The 26,088-nt window shown below is 39.0% G+C and overlaps 1 protein-coding gene across 1 annotated transcript in view; it reads right to left on the bottom strand.

Annotated features, from left to right (window-relative positions):
* The window catches only part of VEPH1 (ventricular zone expressed PH domain containing 1), a 225,393-nt gene that overhangs the window by 106,146 nt on the left and 93,159 nt on the right, over nucleotides 1–26,088 (bottom strand). Inside the window, exon 10 of the mRNA XM_029938756.1 lies at nucleotides 19,483–19,703. Coding sequence (XP_029794616.1) covers nucleotides 19,483–19,703 — 221 coding nt within the window. The remainder of the gene's footprint in view (nucleotides 1–19,482; nucleotides 19,704–26,088) is intronic.

Genomic DNA, 26,088 nt, shown 5'->3' with positions numbered 1-26,088 from the left:
TTGCTAACACCATGCCCCACCCCCGCCTTATCTCTAAGATATGCCCCTCTGGCCCTGCTGCAGTTTTCTAAAGCAGCTTAAGGTCACCTCCCATGACACACCTGTGCAAACCATGCTAACACCATTAGCTGTGTCCACACAGTCTTCAGACACAGCCCCAGTGGGCTAGGGGCAGACATCTTGTCTGAATGCAGGCCCCAGCCACAAACTAAACCTTCTCAGCGGACACAACAGGGAAAGCACGTTGCTGATCAGTGCTACTGCATGTCTGGCAAATTCCTGGTCTGACTCAACTCAAGACCAAGGCAGACCTAAACTGACCCAATAACAACACAGGGACCAACCCTACCCATGACAGACAAAGAAAACCATTGCAAATGACAGAGCTGAAGGCAAAAGTGGCTCAGGTTAAACAGTAGGGTGCATGCAACACACATAGGAGACACCCCTGAAATAACAGGTTCCAGTGAACAGGGGACATTGCACTGAAGGACTTCTTCATTAGGCCACTACTTTCAAGATCAGGAAATGAAGCTAACACATAGAAAGAGACACAGAGTTAGACAAAATGAGAAGACAGGGCAATATGTCTTTAATGAAAGAACAGGACAAAGTCACAGTAAGAGAGCTAAATAAAATAGAAGTAAGTAATATGCCAGATAGAGAATGTAAAGTAATGGTCATAAAGATATTTACTGCACTTGAAAAAGAGTATAGGACCCTTTAACAAAGACATAGAAAACATAAGAAAGAACCAATCAGGGATGAAGAACTCAATAACTGAAAATAAAAATACACTAGATGAAATAAATAATAGAGTAGAGGGATCAGAAGAATAGACCAGCAACTGGGAGGACAGAGTAATAGAAAGCAAAAGAGGGTAGAAAATTTATTTGAAGAAATAATAGCTGAAGATTTCCCAAATCTGAGAAAGGAAACAGAAATCCAGAGCCAGGAGGCACAGAGAACTCCCAACAAAATCAACCCAAGGAGATCCCCATGAAGACATATGGTAAATAAAAAAGCAGAGGTGCGATAAAGTGAGAATTTTAAAAGCAATAAGTGGAAAGAAAAGTTACAGGGGAAACCCTATAAAGCTGTCAGTTAATTTTTCAGCAGAAACTTTGAGAGCTGAAAGGAAGTGGCATGATATATTCAAAGTGCTGAAAGGAAAAAATATCTGCAATTGAGAATACTCTATCTAGTAAAAGTATCATTCAGAATAGAAGGAGAGACAAAATGTTTTCCAGACAGAGGTGTCTGGATGGCTCAGTTGGTTAAGCGTCTAGCTCTTGACTTTGGCTCAGGTCATGGTCTCATGGGTTGTGAGTTCAAGCCCCACATCAGGACCCATGCTGACAGTGTGGAGCCTGCTTGGGATTCTCTCTCTCCCTCTTTCTTCCCCTCCTCACTTGTGCTCTCTTTCTCTCTCAAAATAAATAAATAAATAAATAAACTTTAAAACATTTTTTCAAACAAAAGTTAAAGGAATTCATGACCACTACACCTGCCTGACAAGAAATGTTAAAGTGGTCTCTTTGAGTAGAAAGGAAAGACATAAGTAGGAGTAAGAAAAGGAGGAAGCACAAAACCAGTAAAATTAATTATATCTATAAAAATCAATCAAGCAACTTATAAATTAAAAGGTCATAAAGTTTGATACCATATACATAAAACATGGGGCTAGGACAGTAAAAATGGGTTCAAACTTATATGACTATCAATTTAATACAGACTGCCATGTGCATAAGATGTTTTATGAAAACTTAATATTATCCACAAATCAAAAACCTATAATAGATATGCAAAAAAAAAATGAGCAATGAATCCAACCGTATCTCTAAAGAAAATCAGCAAGCCATAAGAGAGGAGAGGAAGAGTAGAAAGGACAGAGAAAAACTACAAAAACAACCAAAAACATGAGTAAAAATATGGCAATAGATACATTCATATCAATAAATACTTCAAATATAAATGGACTAAATGCTCCTATCAAAAGAAATAGAGTGACGGATTGGATAAATAAATAAGACCCATCTATATGCTGCCTACAAGAGACTTACTTAAGACCTAAAGACATAAGTAGACTGAACATAAAGGCATGGAATAGTATTTATCATGCAAATGGAAGTTGACAGAAAGCCAAAGTAGCAATACTTATATCATACAATGTAGACTTTAAAACAAAGACTGTAATAAGAGACAAAGAAGGACCCCATAGAAATACAAAGAATTTATATTACAATAAAGGGAAAAATCCAATAGGAAGATATAACAATTGTAAATATTTATGCACCCAATATGAAAGCATTCAAATGCATAAGGCAGCTAATAGCAAACATAAAGGAAGTCATTGATAGTAATACAATAATAGTAGGAAATTTTTACATCCCACTTACATTGATGGACAGATTATCCAAACAGAAAACCAACAAGAAAACAGTGGCTTTGAATGACACATTGAACTATATGGATTTAACAGATATATTCAGAACATACCATCCTAAAACAGCAGAATACATATTCTTTTCAAGTTTCAAGTCCACAGGGAACATTCTCCAGAAGATCACATATTAGTTCACAAAAGAAATGTTAATAAATTCAAATAGATTGAAGTCATACCATGCATCTTTTCTGACAACAACACTATGAAACCAGAAATCAACAACAAGAAAAAGTCTGGAAAGAACACAAATACATAGAGATTAAGTAACATATTCCCACACAACAAATGGGTCAACTAAGAATTCAATGACAACATGAAAAAAATATATGAGGACAAATGAAAATAAATACACAATGGTCCAAAATCTTTGCAAAAGCAAAAGCTGTTCTAAGAGGGAAGTTTATGGTAATATAGGCCTATTTCAAGAAGCAAGAAAAATCTCAAATGAACAACCTAATCATACCTCTAAAGGAGCTACATAAAGAAGAACAAACAAAACCCAAAATCAGTAGAAGGAAGGAAATAATAAAGATTAGAAGAGAAATAAATGAAATAGAAACTAAAAACTAAACAAAACAAAAAGTAGTAGAACAGATCAATGAAAGTAGGAGCTGGTTCTTTGAAAAGAGCAATAAAATTGATAAACCTTTAGCCAGACTCATAAAGAGAGAGAGGGAGAAAGAGAGTGGGTGACTCAAACAATGATAAACTAAAAGAAGAGAAATAACAAGTGACACCACAGAATTACAAAGGAATATAAGAGAACACTATGAAAAATTTAGGCCAACAAATTGCACAATATAGAAGAAATGAATAAATTCCTAAAAAAACGTAATCTTCAAAACTGAACAAGGAAAAAATAGAAAATGTGAACAGATCCATTATTAGTAATGGAATCAGTAATCAATTAACTCCCAACAAACGAAAGTCCAGGACCAGATGGCTTCACAGGTGAACTGTACCAAACATTTAAAGACAAGTTAATACCTATTTTCTCAAACTATTCCAAAAAATAGAAGAAGGAAAATTCCCAAATTCATTCTAGGAGATCATCATCACCCTGATTCCAAAGCCAGATAAGGACATCACAAAAAAAGAGAACTTCAGGCAACTATCTCTCATGAACATAGATTTAAAAATCCTCAATAGAATACTAGCAAACTGAATATAACAGTACATTAAAAAGCACGCACCACCTTCAAGTGGGATTCATTCCTGACACATAAGGGTGGTTCGGTATTCATAAATCAATCAAATTTATACATCACATCATCAGGAGAAAGAATAAAAACTATATGATCAGTTCAATAGATAAAAAAAAAGTTTGGCAAACTACGACATTTATTCATTACAAAAACCTTCCATAAAATAGTTTTGGAGGGAACATACCTCAACATAACAAAGGCCATGTATGAAAACCCCACAGCAGACATCATACCCAATGGTGAAACACTGAAAGCTCTTCCCCTAAGATCAGGAATAACATAAGGATAGTCCACTCTCCTTACTTCTATACTGGGAGTTCTAGCCATAGCAATCAGACAAGATAAAGAAATAAAAGGCACACAAATTGATAAGGAAAAAGTAAAACATTCACTATTTACAGATGACATGATACTATATATGAAAAACTCTAACACCACCACAAAAATAAAGTCTACTAGAACTGATACATGCCTTTGATAAATGCACAGGATACAAAATCAATATGCAGAAATCAGTTGCATTTCTATACAATAATAAGGTAGAAGAAAGAGAAATTAAGAAAACAATTCTAATTATAATTGTGCCCAAAACAATAAAATATATGGGGAGGCGAAAGACCTATACTCTGAAAACAATGAAACACTGATGAAAGAAATTGAAGTTGACACAAACACATGGATAGATACTCTATACTCATGGATTGAAAGAACAAATATTTTTGAAATATCATACTACCCAAAGAAAATTACAGATTTAATGCCATCCCTCTCAAAATACCAATAGTATTTTTCACAGAACTAGAACAAATAATCCTAAAATTAGTATGGAACCACAAAAACCCGGAATAATCAAAGCAATCTTGAAAAAGAACAGAATTGCAAGTATCACAATCCCAGGTTCAAGATATACTACAAAGCTGTAGCAATCAAAAGAGTATGATATTGGCCCCAAAACAGACACATGGATCAATGGAACAGGGGAAGGATTTCACAGAAGGAAACCCATGATTATATGGTCAATTAATCTTTGACAAAATAGGAAAGAATATCCAATGGAAAAAAGTCCCTTCAACAAACTGGACAGCTACATGCAAGAAAAAAAAAATTGGAGAATTTTCTCACATCATACAGAAAAATTAACTCAAAATGGTTTAAAGACTTAAATGTGAGACCTGGAAGCCATAAAAATCCTAGAAGAGAACACAGGCAATAATGTCTCTGACAATGGTTGTGGCAACATTTTTCTAGATATGTCTCCTGAAGCAAGGGGAACAAAAGCAAAACTATTGGAACTACATCAAAATAAAAGCCTCTGCACAGCCAAAAATATAAGCAACAAAACTAAAAGGCAACTACTGAATGAGAGAAGATATTTGCAAATGACATATCTGATAAATATATTTAAAAAAACCTATAGAACTCAACACCAAATAAATAATCCAATTAAATATGGGCAGAAGACATGAATAGACATTTTCCTAAAGAAGGCAATCAGATGGCTAACAGACTCGAAAAGATACTCAACATAACTCATCATTTGGGAAATGAAATCAAAACCACAATGAGATACCACCCCACACCTGTCAGAATGGCTAAAATCAAGATAAGAAACAAGTGTTGGTGAAGATACAGAGAAAAAAGAACTCTTTTGCACTGTTAGTGGGATTGCAGCCGCTATGGAAAGCTGTGACAGTACCTCAAAAAATTAAAAACAGAACTACCTTATGATTCAATGATTTCACTACAGTATATTTACCCAAAGAATACAAAAGCATGAACTCAAAAAGATATATGCACCCCTATGTTTATTGCAGCATTGTTTACAATAGTCAAAGTATGGAAGCAGCCCAAGCGTCCATTGATAGATGAGTAGATAAAATGGTGGTATACAAATACACACATACACATGCACACACACACACACACAGGGAATATTATTCAGCCATATAAAAGAATGAAATCTTGCCATTTTTAGCAACATGGATCGATTAAAGTATAATGCAAAGTGAAATAAATTGGTCAGAGTAAGACAAATACCATATGATTTCATTTATAATAGAATGCAAGAAAGAAATAAAAACAAGCAAAGCAGAAAAAAAAGGAGGGGGAGAGAGAGAGACAAACTAATTATATAGAGAGAATCAATTAATTATAAAGAACAAAGAGAGGGTAATCAGAGAGGAGATGGGTGGGGTATGGGTGAAATAGTTAAGTGTGCTTGTCATGATGAGTACTGGGTGATATATGGAATTGTTGAATCACTATATTGTATCTCTGAAACTAACATAACACTTTATGTTAACTACAGTAGAATTAAACATTTAAATAAATAAATAAATAAATAAATAATCAATGACTGTCTCAAGATGAGAAATTTGAGGGGCAGGTATTTATTTTCTACCCATGATAGTCCATATATAGTCACCAAACTAAAGTATTTTTCTGATTCCCTGGATTCTAATCACATTTCAGAAATGAAGATACTTTTATTTTTGAACTTTACTTCAGAATTTTCTATGGCTGGGATTATTAAAACTTACAAAACTTTAAGGCATGAAGTATGTCCAATATGTATAAATCAGATATTGAGCATGATGCAAATGTTTAAATCTCAAAACATATGACTTGTTAAAACATATCCCACAAATTCACTGGGGTTTTGTTTCTTTTTGCATAAAGTGCTAGGTTATAATAACAGTTAAGTAATAGAATTTTCTTCAAAAAAACCTTTAAATTTCATATGATTATAGTAAATCTCCCTGGATAATTTTATTAGATCAGTTTCTGACTTTTTAAAATAATTTTTCTTACTTGCAGAGATCTTTATCTTATTTTTTTTTACTCTGTATATCAATTTCCCTCTCTATATAACAGGAAAAACAACTGTACTTAACTCATGTGCTGTTGCAAAGATGTGTGAAGCACTGCTCCTAACAGATAATAGGATGCTCAATAGATGTTAGATTTTATTATCACGATTACTGTCATTATTAGTTGATATTATTATTATTATTTCTTCAGAAACTATCCTGTCTTGGGTTAATATATGGAGAAAATATCAGTGGCCCCGACACAGGCAGACCAATACTCCATATCCTGGAGGGAACTACTGTCCCCTGGAGAATGCCATGGCATCAGACTTTAGGAGAGGACACTCAGCTCCCTTCCCTTGCCCCTGTCTCTAGTTACCAAGTTTTGGCTATGGAGCCTTGGCCTGAGTGAGACCTCTAATAGCTGGGACATGCCTTCTTTCATTCTCAGATTTCCTTGTAACATCCCTCAGAGGGGACTTTGGGCATGAGGGACGTTATGGGTTATCCCTGGACATCCACTGACCCTAAGAGGGGCAAGTCCTGTGCCTCTAAGGTTGGGCTGCCCAATTAAATACAGGGTACCCAACCAAATTTGAATTCCAGATCAGCAACAAATAGTTTTTTAAGTGTAGGTATACTTCTAGAGGGGCATATACTAAAACTGTATTATACTATACTAAAATGATTATATTTTTACTAAAAAATTATTTGTTCTTTATCTGAAATTCAGCTGGGTGTCCTGTACTTCTTTTTGTTAAATACGGCAACACTACCCTGGGGTAAATCCCCGCTGCTTGGTGGATAGGGACCTGTACTGTTTATCTTTGTTCTCTTGTGTCTGAAATAGTACTTCACACATAGGTACCTGAAATGTTTGTGGAATAAATGAACTAAGATCACCTTGATTTCTAACAAGAGCCTACTCTCTGCACCTCAAAAACCCTCCTGAGTTCTACCAGGTGCCCATGAGGCAATGGCCACTTCCCCCGGCCCATCGGGGTTTGGGAGTGGGGCAGTGTCATTTGGTAAATATCAAATGTAGAGAAGCAGGGAGCAAGAGTAGGAATAAAATGAGGGATTTGCAAAATACCAGATAAATACAGTGGAGAGATAAAAAAATGTCTGGGCCAGAGAAGTGATATCTACATAGGAGGCTGATGAACATTGCTGATAAGTGGAATTCTCACCACAAAGACTTTCTCTTATACACAATCTTCGTTGTTTTTATGACTTGGAGAATTGTGTAATACAGGAGTTAGGGGACAGGAGTGGGTAGTAATGAAGAGTCACCAAGGCAGCCAAAGCCACAACATAAACCAAAGAGAACTTTTTGTCACTGGCCATTGATCCACCTGGGTTTTGTCACAGAATTTTGCTGGTAGGGAGTTAGGACCAGTTTTCATTCCAATAGGTTAGGAGGTCAGGAAATGGTAGATAGAAGTTAGAGTTTATAATAAACATTCACTGCTCCTTCACTTCTCCTAGTTTTAAAATTTGGTATAAAAAGACAGGAGAGAATTTGTTCAAAACCAAAATGCTTTTCAGGAGATAAACTCTGCTTTCCTTGGAGAGCAAGGAAATGCATCACAAATACAAAAGCACTGGAGGAGTTTACTTGCTGGGGGCCGGTGGGTTGGACTCATGCAGGGGGTTGTTATTTCTCTTTCATTTGTCACTTTTAACTCCAGAGGTAACTTTACAAAAATCTTTGTCAGAGTTCTATAATCCGCTAAATATTAACTTGGCTTTAACTCAACATGCCACATTACAAGAGGCTGATGATTTCAGTCTGAACAGTTTCTGGTCTTGTGGCCAAAGTAAAGTTTTTAAAAGTACCTCTAGGGATGCTCAGGGGGAGGCCTGATTACCTCCCTCTTGTGCGAGCTGGACTCCCCTTGGAAACAAATTAGCCCTTGGGCAGCTAGCTCACTGCTCTCCCTATGCCTGAAGATGAGACTGTGAGGCTGGCAGAGGTGAAGAGACTGGCAGCTTCTCTTCCTGGCTCCTTAAGTCAAAGCAAAATAATATTAATTAATGTTTGACAATCTTGGCTTGTGATCCCATGTCCAGAATATGTACTCCTGCAAAGTTAATTCTGTTAGGGGAGAAGTAGAAAAACATAAGGGATCAAATCCACATTGGAGTCCTAAATTCTTAGGATGTTATGTTCTTTACTCTTTAGCAATATCTTGGCTCATCAGTCATCATAATAATGACAGAGGATCCCCCAACACCACAGTGCTGTCATCTGTTTGGGGACTGTAATAGGTAACAGTTCTGGAACAGCCACACTCAAATGCTAAGGGAAAGGACAATGATAAGTCTAGGTCTTGGTACTCAATTTGGCCTCTGACTGAATGCACAAGAGCAGAGACCATGTGGCTAGTTATATGGGAACCAGTCATGCTACAAATGCAACTTTGCCTAAAATGAAATGACTCCATGGTTTATTTCATTCACACAAAGTTTTTTTTAAGGGTTCTCAAAAGAAGATGGTTATGGGGAAATGAACCAAACATAGCTTTACAGGGAAGGTTCACGACTCCAATCTCTTATTTATTAGTGATGTGGCAAATCTTTTTAGAAGTCTAAGTCTCATTTTGTCATATAAGGATGGGATTAATGATAGAGCATCATCAGATTGCAGAAAACGTTATAGACTGGATTTGACTGTGTAGCCCACGGGCATAAAATAGTCAAATGGTAAAACCCTGGGTGGCTGCTGCCCACTGTGGCATGTGACACAAAAAGAAGGCAGCTTGTGTAGGTGACACCAAACTTGGAAGATGAGTGCTTCCTGCTCAGAGCCAGGGGAACTATACAATGCTTTTACTCCTGTAGCACCAATGACTGAGTTGTGGACTAAAGGATAATGACCCTTGCTATTGAGATGCAGAAGTAGTTAAAAAAAAAAAAAGAACTCTGTACTATAAGTATAAATTCTGAACACTTGTAGACAAAGAGAATTTCCTGCAGTTAGAATAAAAGCTAAAAGTCCTCATATGAGGAAGTGACTGCTCTAACACAGATGTTCAGTCATTTGCTCACTTTTCATTCAGCCAGTATTGAGAGAGAAAGACATATGGAAAGAGGATGAGCAAAGAGTGCAAAGCCCCTGTGATTCCGAGTTGTAAAGGTACCTTGTCAGTTTTGCCACTGACTGGTGGTTCAGATGTGCCGTAAGTCTTCAGTCAGGAGTGCTGGGACTAGAATGGGCAGGCCAGATGAGCAGCAGCCCTAACAGAAGGTGGCTGGATCCTAACGAATTATCATCTGAATGTGGCACAAGTCACAAAAGCACTCTGTTAAGTACAAAGGAATATAAAAATGTAAAGTAGTACTGTCATTAGAATGCTTTGAATCAGGGGTAAGAACTGTGAAAATGATATGCTTCTCTTTTTCTGGGCTGACATTGCTGTCTGGGGATGAGAACAGGTAACAGGATTAAAGAGAGAGGTTATCTACCATGAAAATGCAATCACAGGGTCTGGAGAGGAAAAAAGTTGATACATTGTCACTTGCCAGCTGTTAACACTGGAAGAGCAAAAAATGGTTCAGTTTTCCTTCTTGATACATCCTCTCATAGTTTCTGCCCCAAATATGATATCTTACCCCATTTTTAATAGGTAGGAACATATAGCTACCTAGAAATGGGGGTATCAGTCAAAACACACCAATGACTGAGTTGTGGACAGAATGCTACACAAAACAAAATCCTGTGACTCAATTCCTGCCAACCTATAGCAGAGTCTAGCCAACAGCCTTCAACCTAATAAAAAGTCCACCTTTTGCCTGATGGTAAAGCGGAACACCATTAAGAACTATTTTTCTTCAGCTGAGCCATCCCACAATAGTTGATCTCAATCATCACTGAAGTGTTGTGTGCATTCTCTCTCATTTATGAAATGTATTTAAATCCCAAAAGAAAGTTTGGAGAGCAAAATATTAGCTACCAAAGAGAGTTCTAAGCCCTGCCTGGCTTTAGCTACATTGAGGATCTAATGCAATGCTTCTCAAATGACCTGTGGAATAGAAGCAGCTTTTTGGTTTTTTAATTTTCATATGTCACAGACCAATATTCTTGTGAAATATGGTAAGAATAAGTTAACAGAGAAATAAAGTGAATAAGACAATGAAGTGAGTATAAGCCCACTGATCATTCGTTTGGATGTTGCAGCCATGTCAAATTGCTATAAAAGTTCTAAACTCTTATTTTTAATCTCTGCAATAACCTCATCACAGGCTAGTAAAAATGCTTGCAGACTGCTGTTGGTGCATGAGCTACACTTTTAGTAGCTCTGGTATGACAGATGTGTTAAGTAAAAACACCTACTATAGTGCCCACCTAGAACAGAGTAATGATGCTAATAGTTAATACTGAGGGCTTTCTACGCATGAGCAATTCACTCTTCAGGTCTGCTACATGTATTACTTCTTACATAATCCAGTGGGTCAAGTTCTACTACTTCCTCCACTTACAGATGGAGAAGCTCAGGCACAGAGAAGTTCAGTAACTTACTGAAGGTCGACAAGTAAACCCAGCATGGAGTATCTGCCTCCAGACTGCACCCACTTCACACGGCTTTCCCACTGCCTCTCCGTAGGTGTTTGGGTCAGGTTGTGTCTGAATCTACTCCAGGGATAGGTAATACAATACAATAATGGCATTGGTGAAAATGCAGTAACTAACAAGAATCACGGTACCTTCATATCCCTGAGTAACACCCTATGGGAAACAAGACACCAGAATAGAGTTGACATATAATCACTGAGCAACTCTTCATAGTGATCTGAAAAATGACTCTTGGCCTCCCCTTTAACCAAAACTGAAAAGGTGTTCAAAACTCAGGAAATGTCATGCAAATAGCAACCTCAGAGTTCAGTTACAATTGATGTCAAAAAAGAACCAGGAAGGGTTACCCCTCCTGCAAGAGGCTATAGAGGGTCAAGTCCCTCTCACCTCCTCTTCCACAAGTGCACTTTTTCCTTTTCTCCAGGTAAAAGCTTTGTGTTCCCTGTCTTTTTTGAAAGAGGAAGTCAAGCCACGGGAGCTTGATGAAAAGCTCTTTTCCTTTTTGGTGTGTCTTGTGTTTTTAAACACTTCTGTGTTACAGGCAAAAAGCCTGGAGCCCCGGCGAAGCCGCCATTTCCTTGCTCACACTCCTTGGCAGGGCCACCCGGCCTCCCATCTACGCCCCTCTTTGTCCACACTCACAGAGCCAGCCTCTGTAGGACCTCACACTCCCTAGGCTTGTTCCATTGTCTCCAAAGTTGATAATGATGTCTCCCACCTACATCTCTTGCTGATAAACGAATTCCTGAAATACCTTTACAGACCTTCACATCACCATAAATGCTGCTTTAAGGAAGGACAAATGGTGGAATAAATGAACAACACATGGAGCATAAATGGTACCACATGTCAGACTCCATCTCCTAAGTAAGAAGAGGGGCAAAAACTGAAGCCCTTTCCTTTCCTAGGAACGGAGGAGTAACAACAGCCACAGCCTCTGCCACACATAGCTGTTACAATTCTCTTTTTATACAAGAGACCTGCATAGAACTCTCTAGATTGAAAAGATATACTTGTTTTTGTTTTTTTCTTAAACTCTGGTTACCTTGGTGGGGTGAAATTACATTCAGCGTTTTCCTAAGCAGGGGGCAATGCTGACCAGAACATCACATGTTTTTAATTATGATCCTCAACCTCCTCATGTATATTCCCTGAGCCAACAGTTGCTCTCAAAGAATCAATTTCTCTTTGTATAAACATGTCTTGCCTTAAAAAATGGGAACTCTTATAAGCATTTTTAAGACACTATTTTCCTTCCATAGAGCAATAGGCTCTGAATAGTGGCTACCTCAAGTTTGGGGAAAACTAGAGAGGCACACAGAAAGCTACACAACACTTCAGGGCAGGACTGTGAGTGCAGAGAAATGGAAAGGCAGTACGAACTATAGTAGCTCAGAGAAGGTTACAAGGGGCAGGGGTGTGTGGGGAGCATCTTCTTGGGAAGTGGTACTGAATTAAAGTCTTAGAGAGGCCAAGCCATCAAAGGGAAAGAGGGATGGAGGGTGTTCTAGCAGATAATGATAAAGGGTGGAGGGGTATCACTTTGGGGAGAAGTAGGTAAAAGTCACCCTTGACATTCCTTTAAAATTCTTTTGAATGATCTCTGAAGCACTGAGAGCACTGTAAACCTAATCTACCCTAACATTTGAGATCTACTAGACTAGACCAAAGGAAGAAATGAAAGGAAATTCTGTGAGCCAACATTTGGGCATTTGCATTATTGCCCCTCCAAGAATTACCTTGGACCTAGAAGGGAGTAAGTATTGGGTAGAGAATTTTCCTTTATTCTTGCCTGCCCACAAGGTTTCCTCCATTATATTTTAACATGAAGCCTCTATAGCACTAATACATACTGGAAGACGTTGTTGTTGTGAGGATTAGACAATAAAACATAGTTGAAAGTTCTTAGTACAAAATCTATCATGTGGTAGGAGCTAGTTAAAGGTGTGATCAGACCTACAGATAACAGCCTGCTTTGCAAAACTGTAAAGAAGACCTTCGCCCACTGCTCTTTGCAATTTCTGCTGTGAACCCAGTAAAAAGCCATCATTCTCAACCTCTTGGGTAATGCCTTCAGGAACTGTGCATTACATCAGAGGTAGGTTCTGATATGACCTCCAGGATATCAAGATGAGAACTCTGCAATGACAGTTTACACAAGGTCTCACAGTTTGGAAACAGTCATTGCAGGCCATGTTGCTTGGCTACACATTAGGGCCACAGGCTGACTCAAATCCCTGGTTCTCCCCTGTAATCCATTTCTTTGATGTTTATTGCATGAAATTTAGGATAAACCAAAAGTCTGGGGCCACTCCAAGGAGGATAGATTTCCTGAAGTCATGCTCTTATAAACATAATCTCCTTATCCTGTTTTCCCTTCATTCTCCCCAACATACTGTAGTTTTATTACCTTCCCTCCATTGTGTCATCTCTTTCCATTTATACCCAAATCAGACTTAGTTTTGACTATAATTTACCTTTCATTCTCCCTTCCCCCACCTCCCCAAGCTTGATTCTTAAAAACAAAGAATAAACACAAATTTTCACCACAACTACCACCATTATCACCAAAACAACAAAAGAACATACCACCCACTTAACCAAGCCAGAGATGTTTGGGAAAGCTTTAACCACATGCTTTGTATTAAAACTTTTCTTATAAGCAACTTTTCCCCCCCATGACTTGATGGCTTTGGCTAGAGTTTGAAAGCCGGATCTGAGGGAAATGGAATCTCTCTCTCTCTCTCTCTCTCTCTCACACACACACACTCATACACACACCGTCTAAGCCTGGAGCCTGGGGCTGTGTGCAGATGCCCTCCATCCTGGTCCTCTGCTTTCCCTGAGGCCTTTCCCTGTGGCCACCCTTTTCCCTGTATTTTCTGATTTCTCCTATTTGATCTCCTACCCCTGGTTTCTTTTCACAATTTCCACCCTTCAAAGTTTCCATTCCCAACTGGGGCCTGAGCCCCTGACCACCGGTGACAAACTGTCCCCAAATCTGATGGTACCTAATTAGAGCAGCCTCCCTGGAATCACATGCATTGGGCAAAGGTGTCTTCTCATCAAAGGACCACTTGAATGCTCAGCCAGCACACAGTTGCCAGGAAATCACCCTCTCCTTCCCTAGGTGCCCCTGGGTCCTGGATGGCATATGGTTCAATGGCTAGTGGCAGCCCAAAAGGCTACATAGGGCTCCCACAATTTCGAAAGGCATAGATCTTTCTCCTTATCTTTACGTCTTCCTTTTTAACCCACAATTGCTGTTACCTCTTTCTGTTCCTCCGGAATTAGATTCAAATTCTAAATGCTTTGCTTGGCTGTCCTATTATTTAGCTCCTGTTGGCTTATTGTTTAGATATAGACATTGTTTTTAAAACACAGGAACCAACAAAGTGCAAGTATGTTACCTGATGTATCTAGTAAAACTCACCCAATTAATTCAGAATGATTTGACACAAAGAAGGCTCCTGTCTACTTCAGTTTTTCATTCTCCCTAGGATGCTAATTGTTTTTCTTTTGATAATCTTGTATTTTTGGCCTGAAGTCTAAAATCTGGCCTGCTGGGCTATGTGTCAGATTTGTAAATTAGATGGCATCTGTTTTGAATTTTATCATCTTTAATTTTCTTTCAAACTCTCTTCATTTACCCATTTCCCCTTTAATTGTAAAGATCAGACTTTGCTGGGTGCTTTCGACAAAAGTATAGACCTTTCTTCTGTGAGGGACACAGATTAAAATCACTGAAGCTAAGTGGTCACAATGGAGGCTATTCAGGGAAAAGATGTTTGGAGAGAAGCCTTAGCAACCATCCCAAAGAGGATGAGCAGCTAATACAAAGGGCTGGCTGTCCACACCAGCATTTTGAGGTTCCCACTGAATAATTGCAGTCAAGTAGAAGAAGATTGACAGTGGGTGTTGAACATTGGCAAAGTGAGTATTTGGAAGTGAGAAAGGCTGAGGTAGTGAGGATGGTGATGGTGGTGATGGTACATAAGGTGAGTGGTGACGTTTTGATCTCGTCACATTTAATTTCTCTTTGTGTGGTTTCTTTCTCAGGAAAATAATAAAAGGAGGAGAAATTTAAATGCATTCTCATACATATGGATTCATATTTTAATAGTAAAACCTTATTTTTTCCTCCTCTGTACATATCTCCTAAATTCTTCTTTTCATGGGGTGTTTATTGCTATTTGGGCTGGGCCTATTTATTTATTTATTTATCTTTAGTTTTATTTATTTTATTTTTGAGAGAGAAAGAGTGAGAGAGAGAGAGAGAGAATAAGTAGGGTAGGGGCAGAGAGAGAGAGGGAGAGAGAATTTTAAGCAGGCTCCACACTGACACAGTGCAGAGCCTGCACAAGGCTTGAACTCACGAACTGTGAGATCATGACCTGAGCTAAAATTAAGAATTGAATCCTTAACTGACTGAGCCACTTAGGCACCCTGGATTTGGCCTATTTATTAAAGGTCAATTTTCTTGTTAGAATGCCCAATGTCACACCCTTGTGTAATGTGTTCTTCCTTTATGTAGTTTTCAAATATATATACTCTTACAGATGACAACTGGTCTCTTGCAGCTTTGCATTTGTAGAGGCAAGAGAGAATATGGAGAACTGGCCGGAATGTGTGCCTAAGCTTTCACATCTGACACACATGTCACTCATCACTGGAAGAAGCAATAAGCAGGCTGGCTGTGCACAGAATACAAAATGGCTCTTCCAAACACCTGCTGTGGAGGCTCTAAATGAAATTTCTAAAACCACATCATGAAAATTGGCCAATGGTGATTTTGTGCTTGCACACAAATGACAAATCACCCCTTTGTGATGCTGGCCTTGGACTTCTTGGATACCTGCTGTGTTTAGGCTGTTGCTAGGCAGGTCATAAGTCTGTTAAAATGCTATTTTTTGAATGGAATATGTATATAGCCGTTCTCAACTGGAAGTGATTTTTGCCTCTCAGGGGACATTTAACAATGTCTGGATACACTTTTGGTGCCACAACTGAGGGTGAGGACTGCTACCAGCAGCTAGTGGACAGAGCCCAGGGGTGCTGACAACTATTCTATAATGCACAGGACAGCCCCTTAACCAAGGATTAAGTAGCTCAAATTTCAATAGTACCAAAATTAGAAACCTTGGTTTACAAGCATTTATATATTGAGCCAGGCAACAACAGATCAAAACTATGATGTTGAGAGAAAAGGGCACTTGCAATCAGTCTTTGGATGACTTTGATGGTCCTAGTGGCCAGATACTATTCTCTGTGGATAGTGGGCTAAGAGAGCCTGCCATTTGGGCTCCCCTCCTGCTCCTTTTTTTATGGTTATTAACATCATCTTCCATGCCATCACTCAAACTATATATCTCTGGATTTTCTCCACTCTCCCCCTCTTTTCATCCTACCTCCTACTGGTAATAAATTCCTCATAATTCTGTGTTCTCCTCACTATAATGATTTGCCCTGACTTCTTAAGTCCTCCACTACTGATTTAGTCCAGGCCTGCCTCAGCGTTGAAAGAGCCTGATGTTGGGGCGCCTGGGTGGCTCAGTCAGTTAAGCGTCGGACTTTGGCTCAGATCATGATCTTACGGTGTGTGAGTTCAAGCCCCATGTCAGGCTCTGTGCTGACAGCTAGCTCACAGCCTGGAGCCTGTTTCAGATTCTGTGTCTCCCTCTCTCTCTCTGACCCTCCCCTGCTCCAGCTGTCCCTCTCTCTCTCAGAAATAAATAAAACATTTAGAAAAATAAAAAAAGAGCGAGCCTGTTGTTAAGACTCCAGCGATAGCATCCTAGTCACTCTCGTATGCTCCAGCCAAATCTACTCAGTGCTCCACGTCTTCAGCCACTTCCTCAATTACCTAGTCCTTCAGTGAAGAAACGTTTATCAAGTGCCTACCATCTGCTAGTTACTCTGTTAGGAGCTGTGATCATTCCTTGGATAAAAATCGTTCCAAGCCTCCCTACTACTTAAGAGATAAACGCCCCACTTCCTGACACAGCATGTAAAGCCTCTGATAATCTGCCTCTGACCTAACGTTTCAGCTTACTCTCCCACCCTCCCCTGAGGTACTTGCTCCAGCCACAATGGACGGATTGCTTTTCCTTAGCTTGGGTCACACACTCTTAAGCCCTTGTATCTTTGCACATGCTATTTTCTGTATTTGAAGTATCCTTTCTACCCTTATCTGAGAAAGTCTCATTCATCCTGTGCAACTTAATCTAGTATCTAGAGAAATGCCTGGCCCATGAATCTACTCAATAAATATGGGATGAAATTAAATTTGACCTTCTCTGTAAAACATTCTATAGTTTCCTGACTGTTGTCAATATATCTCTCATGCTCCACAGCCTATTGTATGCACTTTAAAAAAATGTTTTTTCCCCTAACATTTATTCGTTTTTGAAAGAGAGATAGAGTGCAAGTAGGGGAGAGGCAGAGAGGGAGGGAGACACAGAATCTGAAGCAGGCTCCAGGCTCTGAGCTGTCAGCACAGAGCCCGACACAGGGCTTGGACCTATGAGCGTGGTGAGAAAATGACCCGAGCTGAAGTCGGACGCTTAACCGACTGAATCACCCAGGCATCCCTGTCATATGCACTTCTACCAGAACCTCTTTGCATACCTGACTACAGACCTCTTGAGAGCAGGCATGGTGTCTTATTTCTCTTCCAACTTCCAGACTTTGTGCCAAGCTGGACATAGAGTGGACCCTGATGACTGAATGCTCACTATTCTGTCAAGATGGCTTCCTTTGTTTTTGGAATCCTTAATTCATTCTAGAAAGGGTATGCATCATTTGATATCCCCAAAATTCACAAAAGTTGACACTAGTCTCAAATGAGCCCTGCTCCTTCTCTAGAACTGAATACCTTCCAGTGTATAGGATCTGAAGTGTGAAGTTAAGGCTTGAGTCCATCCTCTATCACCTACTGATTGTGTAACCTTGGGGAGGTATTTAACTCACCTCTGACCCTCTGTTTTTTCTTCTGTAAAATAGGGAAGTTGATGTCTGCCTTATGGTCATGAGGATATGAAATATTTGAAATTTTTTTTAACTTCTAAGGGCCATAAAACTTTCCAAGTGCTTCTGTGTTCAAAATATAGCCAAATAAAATAAAACCTCTTCCTCAGTCTTGCATGACTTTTATTTTTTCCCACAAACTTCTTGAAAGGGCCATTTTGATGCACTGTATTTACTCTCTTTTCAACCCTCGGTATTGTTTTCTGCCCAGCCATTCCATTGGCAGGTCACTCGTACAATCTTCAATATCTTTCCCATGGCCAATACCCAGAGAAACTCTCCTGTTCTTCCCTTACTGGCCTGGACTTCAATCTGCCTCTTCCTGACACATTCTCCTCACTGCAATCAGAGTAAGCTCCCTCCAACAAGGATTTTGATAATATCCTGCCATGTACAAGCCTCCACAATGATTCGCGATTAGCCTACCCAGTAAAGTTCAAACTCCTTAGAAGGGGTCAGGCCCACTACCGTCTGGTCCCCACTTAGCATTTCACTACATTACCTGATGGTGCTCTCCTTCTAACACCCTAGCCATACAAAACGGATTCTGTTTCTAGAAAGTGTTGTGCTCTTTCACATGCTGCCCAAAAGACTGCCTGGTGCAATCTCGTCGTCTTTTAGGACTTGGCTCAAAATATCATCTCTTCTGGGAAGCCTTCCCTGATCTCAGCTTCCTACTCCTCTTCATTCCATGCAGAAGTAGATATTCCCGTCTCTGTGTTCCCCAGATTCCTTGGCTGCATATTGATTAAGCATAACTTCCCATACTCTCTAATTGGCCACTTAAATATTTACCTCCTCTATTAGAAAGTGAGCTTTTTTTTAGGGGTGCCTGGGTGGCTCAGTCAGTTAAGCGCCCTGCTTTAACTCTGGTCATGATCTCACAGTTTGTGGGTTTGTGCTGACAGCTCAGAGCCTGTAGCCTGCTTTGGATTCTGTCTCTCCCTCTCTCTCTGCCCCTCCCCTGCTCTCTCTCTCTCCCTCTCAAAAATAAATAAATGTTAAAAAAATTTAAAAAAGGAAGTGAGATTTTTTTTGGTTACAAGGAATATAGTTTATCTCTCTCTATACGTCTAACTTCTAACAGAGTTCCTGGTACAGAGTAAGCAATTGCTAAACACTTGTTGACTAAATAAGTGAGTGTTATAAATATCATTATTCATACTATATTCTTATTCCTTTGTCACATTTGGTGCACTTTCTAGAAAATCTTTTGTTACATTCTGGTTTACACAAATTAAAAAAAAAAACATTCTGGCAAATGCCATAATTTATTCATAGGTTACTCTGCATTGAGATAGTTAGTGGGTTTGGTTTTCTTTGGGAAGCTGAATGCCTACAAAAGAAACTGTTACTGCCGGTGCTACATTTCCATGGGTTTATGACATACCCCTGAGGTACAAAAGACCTCCTGCTCACCTGCTACTTCTGGTCTTGGTAGTTTCCAGTTGCTGGGTAAGAAGCTTGGCAATGGCAGTGAAGCTGTTGCTCATGCGAAAGATATCTCTGCTCTGAGGACCCAGGATGGAGGAGAAGGCATCAGTGATGCTCTTAATCTCCAGCAGGAGAAGATGATGAAACGAATGTTCCATGTTGGCCAACTGACTCACCAGAAATGGCAGGCAGCTCCTGGCTCTCTCCTGCCAAGAACAAAGAAGACCAGTGTACACTGTTGGGAACGCAGACTGGTGTAGCCACAATGGAAAACAGCATGGGGGTTCCTCAAGAAACGAAAATTATAACTACCATATGGCCAAATATTGCTGGGTATTTATCCAAAGGAAACAAAGTCAGTATACCAAAGAGATTTCTGTACTCCTATGTTCATAGTAGCTTTATTTATAATAGCCAAGACATGGAAACCACCTATGTGTCTATAAAAGGATGAATGGATAAAGAAAATGTGGTAAATATACACAACAAAATATTATTCATCCATAATGTCATAGAAAAGAAAGGAAATTCTGCCATTTGCAACAACATGGATGCACATGGAGGGCATAATCCTAAGTGAAATAAGCCAGACAGAGAAAGACAAACCCCGTGTGGTATCACCTACATGTGGGAACTCAAAAAAAAAAAAAAGTTAAACTCATAGAAACAGGGAATGAGGTGGGTGGGAGAATTAGGGAGAAGTTGTTCAAAGGGTACAAACTTACTTTCAGCTATAGGTTGGATAAGGTCCGAGGATATAACATATAACATGGTGACTATAGTTGGTAATACTATATTGTATAATTGAAATTTGCTGAGAGTAGAATTTAAAAGTTCTCACCCCTTTCCCAAAAAAGGTAAATATGTGTGGTGATGGATGTGTCACTTAACTCAATGAGAAACATCTCATAATGAATACGTGTATCAAATTATCACACTGTACATTTTAAATATCTTATAATTGTACTAGCCAATTATACATCAAGTAAAGCTGGAGAGGAACAGAAGAACAGTGAAAAACAAAAACCTATATTTTAAAAGAAAATTATAGTCCCATGACCAGCAGAAGACAGTTCTATGGGGAGTCAAGAAGCTAGCTAGAGCTAAATGCCTCATTCACAATGCCTCTGAATTGGCTTGAAATTTTAATTTTTTCCCTATTTTCAGGACAAATTTTGTTTAAATAAAACTTTCCCCCCCCCCATTATTCTTTTCTTAAAAATACATGAATAATCTCATTTGCCTATCTCATCAGGTCAAAACCTCTTAACTACCATTAAAAATCTAACCCTATACATCTACTCTTCCCAACTCCGTGCCCTCCGGTCTCCATGTCTGTGAGGTAACTGCCTGCAAGAAAGAGGCTGGCCAAAGGCACCCCTGATCCATCCTTCTATCAGACAATGCCACACATCACACCATTGCGTAAGGTTTACCTCCTCTCCACAGGTTAGTCTCACTCATTTGTTCATTTTAAACACCTTCAACATGTTATGGATTCTATGTTCCTGGTCTAGTGAGAAGATTAGGTTTATCTACCTTTAATCAAGTTAATGCTCACAAGTAACTGAAATAGGTTCCTTTAGGGAAATGGAAGATGAGGGATAATATGAATTCAGGCATGAGTGAGTAACAAGCAAATGTCTTAACCAATAGATCTCCTATATCTTCACGTGAGCCATGAGACCCCATGATTTAATGCAACATAGCTGGAAGTTAGCCAAAAAAATTCAACATTATCAAGGGAGTTATTTGAACTGTGCACTTATATCCAATATAAATAGTGATACACAATAAATAAAGATAATTTAAAACATGACTTATTTCATCTTTAATTCCTCTCTAAAAACCCTGTTTTTAAAATGTATTTAAAAACTGTTAAAAGAATAGTAGAAGGAAAAAAAAACTTAATTATGTTAATGTAGCAGAATATACATGTAATTATAAATAAATATATGCTGGAAGTTGATGTTCAATATCCTTTTGACTGATAGGTAGACAGGTCTAAATTACTTTTCTAGCTAGGTATTCCCTTTTACCCTTTGTCTTAGACTTGAAGACTTAATTTCTTTCCAGATGTAACTTCTGCCCTATCCCTCCATGAAGCCATTCCTAGTGACCTCTTTCGTCTGAATTTTCACTGCATTATAGACTTTTAAAAAAATCTTGTTAGTACTTGATTGCATTTGATCAATTGTGTGTTCATGCTTTTACTCAATCACCATATGGGTATTGCATGTCTAAAATATGCTTGTGTTAGATTCTAGATGACAAAGGTGAATAAGAGGTAGACTCTGCCTTTGAGGGAACTGCAATCCCTCCTTCCAATTATAATTCACTAATGGTTACATACACCAGTCAGGTATCCTAAAGGGGCTATTTCTCCATCAATCATCAGCCTGGCACAGAATTGAGCCTGCAGAGTCTACACCCAGAGTATAAGTCTTGATTCACTAATTTAAGCAAACCTCGTATGCCAGAATATGACTTTACAAATAAAATATGTAGTTGCAAAGGAATTTTGTGCTTTACAAGAAATATTTATTACAGAACAGATTTAAGTAGTGAAGTTTCCTAGTCTTTAATACGTAACTTGATTTTCAAAGATTGCATGTACAATTGCACTGGACCACATCTCTTGGGGATGTGGAATGCATGTGCCAATCAATCCCTTAATAATCATTTGTTAACAACCACTAAATCACAGTGCTCTGTCTGGGTGTGGGGGTAGAGGCTCACACTTCATGACTTGGACAGCTAACTAAAGAGATGTTTATTCATGAAAGGATAAGAATATTAGATGACTAAAAAATAGAAACCATTGGAACAAGTTTCTAACAGCCCATTTTATACTTTGGCTCCCACAATTGCCAAGTTGCAGAATGACACCTAAATGCTTGTAAGTCGAATAGGCTTTTTGCAAAACATTGATGCTGTCATTTATGCAAGGTCTCCATATGTGAATTCACAGTATGCCATACATCACAGGGACATTTTCCATTTCCTGTTTAAAGACAAAAGCTGAGGGGTGCCTGGGAAATCTTTGATTTCAGCTTAGGTCATGATTTCATTGTTCATGGGATCAAGCCCTGTGTTGGGCTCCACACCAACAGCACAGTCTGCTTCAGATTCTCTCTCTGCCTCTTCCCCCTAAACCCCACATGCTCACATGGGGGCACACATGCGCTCTCTTTCTCAAAATAAATAAATAAACTTTAAAAATAAATAAATAAATAAATAAATAAATAAATAAATAAAGGCAAAAGTTTAATATGGGAGTCCCTACCATGTGCCAGGCTCCCTTTCAGGAGCTAGGAACACATGACTGAAGGAAAAGGATAAAAACCTCTGCCATCACAATGAGTCAAGCAGACAATAAACAAAATACTTATGTAAAATATGTAATGTATTAGATGAAGAAATATGCCTCAAAGAAAAATGAAGCAAGATAGGGAGTTGCGGGGAGGGCAGACAATGTTAAATAGTGTAGGGCAGTCAGATGTCACAGAAAAGGTGAGATTTGGATTCAGCTAGGTTTTAGAATCTAACCCAACATTCTCAGTAACCATAGTGAACCATGAGAGTAAACCTTGTCCTGCTTGAAACAGGAAGGTAGGAAGACAGAGCACAGGAGATGGATCACTTTACTACTGAGACTGTAATTTCACATCTCAAGTAGCTTCCTTATCTTCAGAATCAGATTCTTGAGCTTTTTTTAAAGTCATGCTACAAATATTTCATTTGCCATCCAGGAAGTGTCCCTATGGTTTTACTAAGGATTCTTCTCACTATTAAAATTAACAAGCCCTTTCTTTAAATAAAGCATGTGTCTTCCCAAAGGTGAAATGGCAATGTGGGTATTTGCTGAAATCAACGCAATTCTGGATGAGCTTCTGGCAGCCAAACTGAGCTGAAGGGAAAATTAATCACAGTGCAGGAACAAGAAAAATTATAACTGCTCTGGAACTAACATAAGAAACCAAGCCAACCTCACATCGTTTGTTCTGAAAGCTTGGAGGATGTCCATGTACCTTACAGGGGTAACAGATGTGATTTTGGACTAGAAAATGTGGTGTTAGGGTAAGAAGGGGGTTAGGAGATTCTGATTTCCTTCTGGACTCCATGACATTTTGTCTCTAGGGAAGCAGTGACTTCATTTTTTCTGCTTTCAGTCGTCCTGCTGATGGTAAGGTCAGCAGCACCTGTATCCTTAATTGCAAGCCTAACCTCATTTTTTTCTGGCAAATTATTTATTATAAAAATAATAATAGCTGACCCACAGATACACTTCATCTAAGTGCAAAGCCTATTCTACACACTGTTTATGTGTTTATTCATGTAATCCTCCCAATGATACTCTGAAGTCAGTACTGTGATCACTGCCATTTTATAAGGAGGAAACGAAGCACAAATAGAAGACTAACTCGTTCAAGGTCACATATGCTTTCTTTGTCTCCAAAGCTGTGTCCTCACTGATGATACCCTCAGCCCTTCCCATCAAAAAACCCAAACCCACCCACACACATATTTTTCCACTTTTTGTTTCTATATCTTGTTCATCGTCAGTTACATGATCCTTTTCATTTCATTATTTTTTTATTTAAAAAAATTTAACATCTATTAATTTTCTGTGAGACAGAGAGAGACAGTGCAAGCATGGGAGGGTCAGAGAGAGAGGGAGACACAGAATCTGAAGCAGTCTCCACGCTCTGAGCTAGCTGTCAGCACAGAGCCAGGTGTGGGGCTTGAACCCATGAACTGTGAGATCATGACCTGAGCCACTCAACCGACTGAGCCACCCAGGTGCCCTTGTTTCATTATATCTGTTTTAGTGACATAAACATTATAAATATTCTGTGACTACAAAATAGAGCAGCAGATCTCAAACTTTTTGGTCTTGGAACTTTTTTACTCTCAAAAATTATAGAAGACCCAAAAGACTTTTTGTTTATCTGAGTTATGTCTGTTTATATTTGCCACATATTACCATATATATTAAGTTAAAATGGAGGAATTAAAAAAAAATGTCTCGTGACACGTTTGGTTGTCACAGCCAGGAAATGGGAGGAAAGACTGGTGGGTGGAGGCCAGAGATGCTGCTAAACACCCTGCATGCACAGGACAGCCCCCCACAACCAAGAATTATGCGGCCCAACATGTCAATAGTGCCAAAGCCAAGAAACCCTGAGTTAAGTGAAAATCCTTTTTGTTTCTCTCTCCTATGAGTGTGTGGTGGTGAAGGACATAAAGCACTGTCTCAGCCGGTGCTAAGGCATTCGCCTGCTTTTGTCCTCCTAGCACAAATGTCCACACAGTGAGAAAGATCAATGATGTATGAGCATTACTGTGAAAATAACTTTGACCTCACAGATCTCCTGAAAGAGGGTCTCAGTGGTCCATGAACCCACTGAAAATTGATGTACTGGAAACAAGGGTCAGCAAACTTTTTGTGTGAAGGACCTGATAGTAGATATTTTTGGCTTTAGGGGTCATGTGATGTCTGTCGTGGGAAAACAGCTACAGACAATAAGTGAATGAACGGGGTATTGGTTGGATTTGACCCACAGGCAGTAATTTCTTGGCCCCTGAACTAGATCATACCATTCATTTGTATCAGTGTTAAGCATGTTGTTTTGAAAATGCGACTACTCCTACCTCATAAAGCTTCTCTGTTACTGTTTTTTTTGTCAGGACTACAGCATGCAACTCAGAAAGTGGCCAAAAATGAAAGCGTGGGTGCCTGTAATGATGATCGTTTCCCTTTATTAACAAGCATGTGCATGCCAGGTATTTGGCTTGTGCTTCCTAACTGAATCCTCACAACAAATCTTGCAAAATGGGTATCAGGATAAGGATACTGATGATAAGAGGGCTAATCACTTGACCCAGGTTACGCAGGTAGGAGAGTCACAATGGCAGAGCTAAGAGAGAATCAAGACCTGCCTGATTCCAGAGTTAAAACATTTCCTCTTTGTCTGGACGGTTTGGTATGGCCCTGCACGCTGCGATCTTCCCTCTCTTCCACCCACTGCAGGCATTACAGTTCTATACTGTTCTTCTCAGCTGAACCTGGAAGCTTCCTGAGAGCTGTTCTCAACACCATCTTCCTTCAGAGTGCTTCTCAGAGAAGCCCAGGTTTCTTGTTGGAATCATCCTTTTAAAACAGTTCTAATACACAGGAACCCCCCCGCCCCACCACTCTTATTTAATTTCATTGTAATGGGTGGAGTCCAGGCACAGGACTTTTTTAAACTTCCCAGATAATTCTAATGTGCAGCCAGCATTGAGATTCACTAGTCTGTATAGAGTCACAAATTACTGGAAAGTTGAGCATTCGCTGATGTAGGAAATGTGTATCAAATCTAAAATCTACAGTTTCTCTCCTTTATCCTTTATCAATGTACAAAAGAGTAATGGAAAAGAATATATTCAGCTGCCTCAGTGAAAATATTTTATTTCTTGGGCTATTGTTGCTTTTTATTGGGTCAAATCATTCTATTTCTTTACAGCTCAACTCTGAAGACTCCACACACCAAACAGACACAAGGGCCATAGAAATGTAAATCAAATGAACTTATTGTTAGTATTTTC

This window comes from Suricata suricatta, chromosome 5, assembly GCF_006229205.1.
Source record: "Suricata suricatta isolate VVHF042 chromosome 5, meerkat_22Aug2017_6uvM2_HiC, whole genome shotgun sequence".
NCBI lineage: Eukaryota > Metazoa > Chordata > Mammalia > Carnivora > Herpestidae > Suricata > Suricata suricatta.
Note: the sequence above shows the minus strand (reverse complement) of the source record. Positions and strands in the feature narration are given on the sequence as shown.